Genomic DNA, 9,976 nt, shown 5'->3' with positions numbered 1-9,976 from the left:
GCAATTTATGCAATTGTAGAATTCGAGGTTTTATTTAAAACCGCTATAGTTCGATAGCTCGCACGGAATCCAATTGACTTGCGCCACCGATTTTCTTCAAAACTGGAATGTTACAAGCTTGAAATATGAAGAATCGTTCCATCTATCGTAGGAACACTGTGTCACTTTTTGATCAATCCAATATATCGAGTATCGGCCGGTTGTAATTGGAATTTTCGACGATCACGTCGGGGTGAGATCGGCGCGATTTGCGGCGAGTGATCGTTGAATAATCTAATTGAAAACTAGTGGACGGCTCTATTTAATCGGCTCATGTAAATAAATCGGCCGGATTGCGATTGGAACGTGCTAGAATTCTAGAATTACGCGCGGCTGTATAATTTTGGTCACGCGCCTGTTACGCGATTTCGAATGCATTCGCCCTTATCGGCAAATCGTTTCCTTCGGAACGATTAAAACGAACAGGAATAAAACTACACGCGCGGGGCCGTAGTGTATGCGCCGTATCACGTGCGCTGCAAGTACAATCTGCTTCCTATACAGAGCCGGAGATTATGGATGAGAGACGCCTATAAAATTCTATTCGCGCGCCTTCTTCTATCGTTTTCCTCGACCAATAATTAAACGACAGTTTCCACCGATTCGTTCGTCACGTGCGTTGACAAATTAAGCCTGATAACGAACAGACTATGACCCCGATCTCGTATTAATGAAATTGCGAAACAAGCGACCACGCGCCTTCAATCTGTTAACCGAAGAATACGAATTGCTTCTTTGTTTGGATATCGATTCCGATCTTTGCTTCGAGGCGATTTATCATTTCATTGCAAACAAAATTATATCTGATCGTTGATATCAGTATATCTTCGAATTGAACGTGACGATTTCATCGTGCTGCATCCGATTGGAAAAAATTTCTGAAGCGAGTTACAAGTTAATTAATTTCGTTCCGTGAAACAACGCAATATTACTTCGTAATATTAACCCTTACGCAATATTACGTTACTACCACTCTGCCAACTCGAGTGTTTATCTTATCAAGGTACACACTCTGTTGCAGATAAATGATCAGTAGCCGGTTACACCTAAAAATGAGGAAGTTTCGCGCGATTGCGCAATCCCATGTGGTGCAACCATCTTCGAGATTTGTGAAGAGTGTGTTCTTCATCGATCTCGTCGATATTATCGAATTAAGTTTCGCACGGTCATTTGCCATTATCAAGCTTATCGCATAGTACTATCCGTGACGACGATAATGGAGGCAGTGAATTGCAACAACCGCCGTGAACCCTACGATTATCCGAGGTGGCTTTCATAACACAGTACCAATTGACTTCCTTCAACCTAACCGGCACAATCAACGTGCCGCCGTTACGTAAACGGTTTTCAAGTTCGCGTGCGAGTATCGATTCGGTAACGCTGACACCGTCTCGAGACGCGAACCTGTCATCTCCGCGATCCGAATTGCTCCGCTGCCTCTCGAATTTTGTCTTCTCGATGATGTAACATTTATCCTAAACGGTTCGTTTCAATCGGTGTACTGACCGGTCAGCAGCAGCCGCGCTAATTAACTCGATCAATAAAGATAGCGCGCGAATGATGTTTAGTATTAAATTACGATTGTATTAAAATTTACGATCGAAAGTTACGATTACTCGCGTCATTAGCCCTCGTGGAAAATTATCGAGAACACGCAGTGTGCGTATAAAGTTCTATACAGCAAAACCCGATCTCTTTGTTCGTGATTATATAAAGTAATAAAAGTTGCAAAAAGTTGCAATCTAGTTTATAAATATGCAAGATAAGAAACATGGTGAGACGCGTTACTGTGTGACTCGGTTGCGAAACACACTCGGAAGGACACGGTTGATGCGTGGAAATTACTGAAATACATATTTCACTAAGTCGATTGTTATTTAATTTGTTATTTGTTTTAATAATTTGCTTGTGTTCAGCACTTGGGTGTAATTATACATTTGAAATGTTATTTGTACAAGTCTTTTTACTGATAAACAAAAGTCTCGTCTAAATTTATGATTAATATAATCTCGTCGATCAGACGGATGATGGTATCAATTGAACATGCAGTATTGAACACGATTGATATAATTTTCTGGAAAACCGCCGATAGCAGAGGGAACGATTCTCTGACTTGACGCGTTATTGGTAATATTGCGCGAAAACATTTATCAATACTTGCAACTATATTTGTAATTTGAAGCTCATTCAAAATTGATCAGACACAAAAAAAAAAGAAAGAAATATTACGTAAATTTGTCATTAATATCAAATTCATATTTATAACAAACAAACTGATTGAGATGAAACGTTCGTTTCTTGAGAATCGAACACGAGACGTGTATCTAAACTATGAAAACTACGCAACACAAATAGACACGACTCGCATAAGTAATTATGAATGGTGATTTAAATACATTAGACTGATTTAAATAGCGGCAACCTTTAGCATAAAGTCTATAAATCGTACGCTGAATGAATACGAAGAATGAACCTCGTGGCGAATCTCAAGGCGGCGAAAATAATGTGTAATTTATCGTACGCTTTATAATTGATCCATTTGAATCGAGAAAACAATGCGAGAGAATAGAGGCCACGCCGTAGCAACGATTTCAGCTGCATTGAAATGACACGAGCTGCAGTTCTTGAAGTTCAACGTTGCGCTGGGTTCCACTGTCATTTCGCAGCAGCGAAATACGAGCGATCTGTCTAAAATCTACTTTTATACGCGACGTACGTTTACACGAGACAGGCTTACGAGATTCTCGTAGCTTTCTTTCGCGTGGCTACGAGAAAACTGGCTCGCGTTCGAGAGAACTCTCAACATTTAAAAATATTTATAAGTACAAGGTGTACTTTGTTTCAGTTAGATAATGATTCTTGCAGATGTCAGTCGCGACGATTGAGACGAATTTGTAAATAAAGAAATTAATCTAGAAGATTGGAAATTCAAGCGATGGGTTGAGAGTGTGAAATAATTTTTCCACCGCAATTCCATCTTTCAAATTATATCTGTACACAGATCCAGAGTCTACTAACTGACGCTGTCATGAGACACGAGTAGTTTCACAGCTACGTCAACCTTGAAACCATTCCATGCTCGCAATTAGTCAATTTTCAGTGCAGAGAATATATTTGTTCGAAAATAATCTAACATTTATCACAGAGAGCGGCGAACGAGAAAAAAATTTTAAAGCTGATAATTATCTATGAGTGGTAAGAAACTGTCAATAAAAAAACTTGTTACATTATAAGCGTATCTGTAGAATTTTTCTTGATAAATTACGAATTATTCACACTTTTATTTGCTTTTTAAATTTCCCACTCGATAAATATCTAGCAACCTCCGCGTACACACTTCCCAATTGCTCTGAAATTTGACCAATGTGATCACGATAGTTTTTCAACGAAATCTGAAAATATTCCACGAAATGTTTTGTACATCACGGAAACGTACGCAATCGTAGAAAATATTCTCGTCTATAACTGTTTGCTCTCTGATAATTTGCTTACGATACGCGTTATCACCCGGTAGGATACAAGGACTAATTGCAAGAGGCACAAGGCAGATAACGATTCAGCTGCAGACTGAATACGCCTGTCATTCGGATAACTTCTACGATCGCTTACTGATTATCACTGTGTAACAGAAAAATCGTGTAATCTCTCAGAAAATATACATGATAACGCGAAGGAGGAAATCGACGAATATGGTGACATTTCAGTTCGATTGTTATCGGATGGTATTAACAATAGGTGACGTTCACGGTCCGGGAAGGCTCTGATTGGAGTATAAATAATGCGCGGCCGTCCGTATAAAACATGACACGTCTATTCCGTGTGCCTCACTCCGTATCAGACGTTCACGGAGGCAGAGTGAAGTGATTATTATTATTTCGTGCACGTTCCTTAAATCGGTTTCGTTCGATAACATCTCGCAGGTTAGTACCCGTCGAATCTCTGGCCCTTTCTCTTCCCCCATTACCGGTGTGTGCTCCGCTGTGCTACGACGACCGCGTACTCGTAAATAAACGCGTTCGTGCGTTCGTGCGTTCGTGCGAGATACGACCGAAAAAGAAAAAGAAAAAAAAAAAAAGAGAAAAAAGAAAGAACAAATTGACGAGAAAAAGACGAGAGTGTATCACCAGTCTCTGCGCCTGTTCTCTCCGTTCTCTTCGACCTTGCCTCGCGAGTATGTAATATTTTTGCGTAACGCAATCAGTGAAAGATGACATCAGCGTTTCGAACGAGGATGGGAAAAAAATTTCGATCCAACCGCCGAGCGAGTGATTGGGATTTCCCGTCGACTTCGTCGGCGACCTGGCAATTCGAAGCGATCCGAGCCTCGTGCGCAATGGGACCTCGGAAATGAGGATAGTTTGCTTCTCGTTGCAATTGCGCGTCGTGTGATTATGTTACGCTCTCGATGGGCGTGCAAACGCTCGTGCATCACCAGCTGGCTGACGAATTGTCAGGCTGGCTAATTTTGCCGCGTCGTTCGACTATATCATACGTATATTTCAAGGTATCGGGTATTTAGAGAGCAAATCATCGTCAACAATAAACGGTTTCGACAAATTAATGCGCGCGTAAACGCTGCGAAACGCGCGGGAGAAAGAGGGAAGGGGGCGGGGCGAGAACCGGATTTCTAAAAGAGGCACGATCATAACCGAGTCTGCCCTCGATTTCTTCGTTCCTCTCCGCGAGGAACATAATCAACTGTACGATTCGTATTAAGTGCCCTCGCGTGATCTAAAAAGCGTTCGATAACCTCGAATAGCGGCACAGTTATTTTCAATCTTTCTTCTGTTTCTTTCTCGCGGTCGATCAATCCCAAAGCAATTCGTCAACGCGTACAACGTTTCGTTTCTTTATCTTATCTTCTCGCTACGAATTTTCATACGAGCACGCGCGATCGGTTGAAACTGAAAGGCCAGTACACGCTCACTCGCCATGAATTATTAACACGACTGCCACGATCGTCATCAAGAGTTTTTTCCAGATTACTTTGCTACAGAAGTAACGAGAAGATTCAAACAAGACGAATCAATCATCGATAAGAAATGTCGAATAATATTACGATGACGATAGAACGTTAGATGTTCGCTCTTTGTTCGTGTCGTTTCTGTTTTCAATCGATGGAAGTTGTGATCAAGTACCAAAAGTGTACCAAAAACGACGAATCGGCCTGATGTACCACTGAATGTTCGAATCATTTTAAAATGTACGAACGAGAGTTTGTACGCGTTACAAATGTTTTCCTCTTGTACTTCAATCTCACAAGTTTCGTACATCAGGCCGGTTAATGCGAAATACGCTTTCGCGCCGTGGCGTAATATTTTCTAAAAATTAGCGTGAATTTCGCCAACTAACGAGTTTGAAAGCTTCTGTTACCCGTGCGTAACTCCACTCTGGCTCTGATTTAAATCTTTCCGAAAACGTCGGCGAACCCGAGCGCCGAAAGTTTCTCCAGTCCTTCGGGAACGACCGTCGTGTTCAGGGAAAGAAAATAAAACGATTGACGAGGGGAAGGGAAAAAAGAGGGGACGCGCGTTCCTTTGTTACGTGCATTCCAGAGAGACCAGTCGTAAATTTCCTTAAAACACCACGGTTCGATCGCGTTCCGATGGGATCTGTCCGCACAGTGAAACGTGCTGCGTTCGCGTGGCAACTGCCGAAAGAAGAAAACATGAATGAAAACATGAAAAGGAGACGCCTCCGTTCCATTGCATTTTTAATTGAAACCGCCATCTACGAACGCGAGAAACCGATCCTTGCGAATATCGAGAGTCGTGTATAGTCGAGAGAGAGAGAGAGAGAGAGAGAGAGAGAGAGAGAGAGAGAGAGAGAGAGAGAGAGAGAGAGAGAGAGAGAGAGAGAGAAGAGACGAACGTAACCCGGAACAAAAAGATTGCAAAGATCGGAAGAAGCGGGGTAGGAAAGAAGGCCGTGAACAATAAGTTTCTGTGTAAAGAAATCGTTTCCGCGCTGCCGAGGACAATGATCCCCGCCGAGTGGATATTCTCCAATTCGAATTGCAATTTCAGAAATGGCCTACGAGACAGTGACATGGCTGAACAACGATTTCACCGAGAAAGTGATACAATTGGCCGAGGTCGACAGCACCATAAAAGTGATCGATATATCTGCGAAACCTGCCACCAACAAGGGCGACAATTACACCAGCGACATGGTGAGAGTGGTGGCGGAGTTCACGCGGAAACAGGGCACAGCTAAGGTCACCGAGAAGAAGTCGCTTTTGTTCAAGTTCGAGCCGATAGTCGAAGGGGCGCGAAAGGACTTGGTAAATAGTTATACCGACTATAGTCAACTTTCCTATCGATTTTCTAGGGACTAGAGAAAGATCTCTCGGACGTTTAGCCGAGATTTTCGTTTTCTCAGGAGTGGAGACACTCACAGGGGGGCAAATTTGTCTCGTATGTTAATTCTTAGATAGTGTTACGAGGAAATTAGTGAAAAAATGGTGATATTTTTAAATATTCTTTGATCGTGATATATTCGAATGATTTAAAATGGTAAATTAAAAAAGAAACGAAAATAAAGGAATGTTAGGGGTACCGACGAGTAATGTCATAATTTTCTCAGTTATTGTAACATAACTTAAAACTGTATTATAACTTTTAAATAGAATAAAATTCTGTACAGTATCGGAAAACGATCATCACGTACAGGTACCCCTAATATAATGCGTTAGTAAGATCTATTTGATATTCAATGAAAGAAAAATTCACGTAGAAAAGAAAAATGTCCGACTCTTGTAAAGTTGTTTTCACCGTTTGAAACTGTGGCCGTAGAATCTAGAAAAATTGCATTTACAAAGAAGAGAAGAACGTAGAGATAGGTGACTTGTTGCGTATCTCACAGCAGATGTTTCTGAACGTTTTGTAAGATCGTGGAGTCACAAATCTTCGAGACCGAAATCTTCATGATGACGAACACGCTGCGGAAGATGAGCGAGTTGCTGGGCTGTCGCGTGAGTGCACAGGCTTATTACGTAAAACTGGAACGACCGCTGTGCTTGATCATGGAGGATCTGGCTCCTTTGAACTTTCGTATGGCCAATCGTCATACTGGCCTCGATAAGGAACACGCCTCACTGGCCATTCAAGGATTAGCCAGGTTCCATGCAGCTTCAGTCGCTGTGTGCGAGAAGGTAACACGATCGTGACATAATCCACAAATCATCATTGGACTGCGTATATTTATGCAAATCGAACCAGAAAGATCGAACCTCCCGTGATGGAAACAAACGCATGAAAATCCGCAGTCTTATCGTCATATTCGCTATTAAACTTTCAAGTGTTCAATAAAACGATCAAACGCGCGTCTCTTGTATTTATGTTTAGTACAGTACGAACGGATGATTGTCTTTATGCATTTGCCTTTATCTCGCAATCAAATTTAAAAATTGTAAAATATATTCTCATTGTATAATTCAGTATTTACTGAACACTCAAAATCGTTAAGAAGTCTTGCAATTAAGAATAACTATGGCAAATATCAATAAACGATCTTGTGCTTCCGTAGGATCCGAAACAAAAGTCATTATACTGGAGAGGAATGATCAACAGAGACAATTTACAATTAGTAGACTTCTTTAAAGCTGGCGCTACTAATCTTGCAAATGAAGTAGAAACATGGCCAAACGGAAAAAAGTAAAGCTAATGAAAATACAATGCAGTTGTTAGACTGTGGATGTTCATGCGATTTCATATGAAACATATGAGACCCAAGTATTAGTAACAAGTATTCTTACACCGCGGCCTTAAATTTCTCACGATTGCATAAAAATCCACAGTCTATTAATTGTTACACCGTCGAAATCACATCCATCGTGACACCGTCGAAATTGCTTTAGGTATGCAGACAAAATTAAGAAATTCGCCGAAAAGATATTTAACGAGGAACTCCAGGTGATGAAACGCAAAGACGACGAGTTCAACGTCATAAATCATGGGGACTCGTGGACCAACAACATGCTGTTCCGATACGACAAAAATGACAAGCCTGTCGAGCATCTTTACGTAAGTAAATAATATTTTTTATTACAAATTGCGAATGTTAATGTGTAACGACCTACCGTAACGACCAATTACGAAGTAAAGTTCCTCTTTTTTACAAGACGAGCACAAAGGTAATTGTCAATTTAATTGTAAAAAACAGTGCGTGTGAAATAACTTTTAAGTGACGAGAGAAAGACAATTATGTATACTTCCATCTTCATAACGAACGAAATTGTAACAAAATGAATACGGAATTTTAAATCAGATTTTCAAACCGGTCATTCGATCAGGCGTGTTGGTTAGGTTCCAGTGATAAAAATGCAGTGCCAGCCAATGTCGTTTATCATTCCCATTTGTAACTCGAACGTCACTGTCGAATCACCAAAACGTTTAAATCTGTCGCGCGAGAGAAGAAACGTATCAAGAGGTCGGAATATCCGCCGCTGGAAGGCAGTGTATTATGAATAATGCAATAAATCCGACTCGAATCGCGTTTAGGTACATTGCCCACCTGTCTGTCGCGACGAGGACCGAGCACGAATCCTCGACTGCCGATGATTTCCTAAACACGAGTCCCTCCCCCTCCCGCACGCTTCTTTTCGTCGCTCGTCGCGCGTCGCGCAGATTTCATTTCCAATTCAATTCGCCAACGGTCGCTACATCGATCGGGGACTCGATCGGCGTGTTTCAGGTGGATTTCCAGCTCTGCCTCTACTGTTCGCCGGCGATCGACCTGCACTACTTGTTCAACACGAGCGTCTTCGAGGAAATCGACGACAGCCTCAGTAGCGAGGCTCTGCTCGAAGAATACATCACAACTCTAACCGCCACGATGAAACGGCTCAATTGCAAAACTCAACCGCCTACCTTGAAAGAGATAAAGAAGTCCATGAACGAACGGCTCGTCCACGCGTTGGTGTCGTCGATGAACATACTGCCATTCGCTCTGACCGAGAAGGATGACGCGAAGACCATCGACGATGTAGTGAAAGAAGAGTTCAAAAATCCCGGGTTAAAGAGCCCGACGTTCCAGAAGATAATGTTGAAGCGACTAAAGAAATTCGACGAAGCTGGCCTTCTAGATTAGCGAGTTCCACGCGAAATAGCGCTTGGTTATGAAATTAGAACCCACCCTTTGCGATGAAATATTTTTTTCTCCTCCTGCTGACTCTCACCGTTTCTGATAGTATTCAAACGTTACGTTATCATCGGCAGACCGATACGCTGACACGCGAATGCACTTTCACAATTCTGGGAAAGTTAATTCAAAGAGTCTGAGAGTATTATATCTTCCGAGTATTATCCGCGTCTCGTATATCTTTGCAAATTTTAAACTCCGTGCGAGTGCACGATTGTCCGTAATCTAATTGTCGTAGCGAATATCTAAATGTACAAATAAGCGTGATATTCTAAATTCGCAACATTTCCACGTATTACCACGTCTGTTGTAAGGGCAATTAAACTTGACGTGTACGCGGCTTTGACAGAGGCAACGAGAAAGGAAAGAAGAGAGGTGGAAATGAATTTTGAACGCGGAGAAAAAAATTTAATTAATTTCTTAATTAATTCTATGACACGCAATATCTTTCTAAAGTCCAACCGTGCCGTTTGACTTTATTATTTCCTTCTTTTTTTCCTACGTTCCATCGAGCTGTCGTTGTTCTCGGCTGGCGGGTCTTTAGAATTTCAGAGCCGACGATTCTCGCTAAACGATATTAAACCGCAAAGGGTTAGTTAAGCAAGAAAGGGTTAGCTAACTGCATATCACGTATTTGGGTATCACGTTGTTGGTTGTAGAATCACGGTTTGATGCGAATTAAAGCCGTTCCGACTAACGGTAACGAGCTTACAGCGGTACTCATTTGTCATTGTTTCAGCCGAATTGCAACGTTCGCGCGAGTAGAGACCAAATGAAACCAAAGTGCAACGTCTTT

At 41.7% G+C, this 9,976-nt stretch overlaps 1 protein-coding gene across 2 annotated transcripts; it reads left to right on the top strand.

Moving 5' to 3' along the window:
• Positions 1–3,631: 3,631 nt before the first annotated feature.
• Positions 3,632–9,579, top strand: LOC122535688. Of its 2 annotated transcripts, none has more exons than XM_043667427.1 (6): positions 3,632–3,959; positions 6,066–6,322; positions 6,929–7,192; positions 7,567–7,694; positions 7,898–8,063; positions 8,734–9,579. In XM_043667427.1, the coding sequence occupies exons 2-6, from the start codon at positions 6,068–6,070 to the stop codon at positions 9,127–9,129; spliced, it is 1,209 nt and encodes a 402-aa protein (XP_043523362.1). In that variant the 5' UTR covers positions 3,632–3,959; positions 6,066–6,067; the 3' UTR covers positions 9,130–9,579. The 2 variants fall into 2 exon arrangements, with proteins under 2 accessions (XP_043523362.1, XP_043523363.1); XM_043667428.1 differs by lacking the exon at positions 3,632–3,959 and adding an exon at positions 4,184–4,543.
• Positions 9,580–9,976: the final 397 nt, after the last annotated feature.

The sequence above is a fragment of the Frieseomelitta varia genome, unplaced genomic scaffold (assembly GCF_011392965.1).
Source record: "Frieseomelitta varia isolate USP_RPSP 00005682 unplaced genomic scaffold, Fvar_1.2 scaffold_754, whole genome shotgun sequence".
NCBI classification, from domain to species: domain Eukaryota; kingdom Metazoa; phylum Arthropoda; class Insecta; order Hymenoptera; family Apidae; genus Frieseomelitta; species Frieseomelitta varia.
The sequence above is the reverse complement of the archived record's forward strand: the minus strand, read 5'-3'. Positions and strand labels throughout refer to the sequence as shown.

Coding starts and splice junctions, on each gene's coding strand:
- LOC122535688 (XM_043667427.1), top strand. CDS start 6,068: ATGGCCTACGAGACAGTGACATGGCTGAACAACGATTTCACCGAGAAA. Junction 7,193..7,566: donor CAGTCGCTGTGTGCGAGAAG/GTAACACGATCG, acceptor GTGCTTCCGTAG/GATCCGAAACAAAAGTCATT. Junction 7,695..7,897: donor ACATGGCCAAACGGAAAAAA/GTAAAGCTAATG, acceptor AAATTGCTTTAG/GTATGCAGACAAAATTAAGA.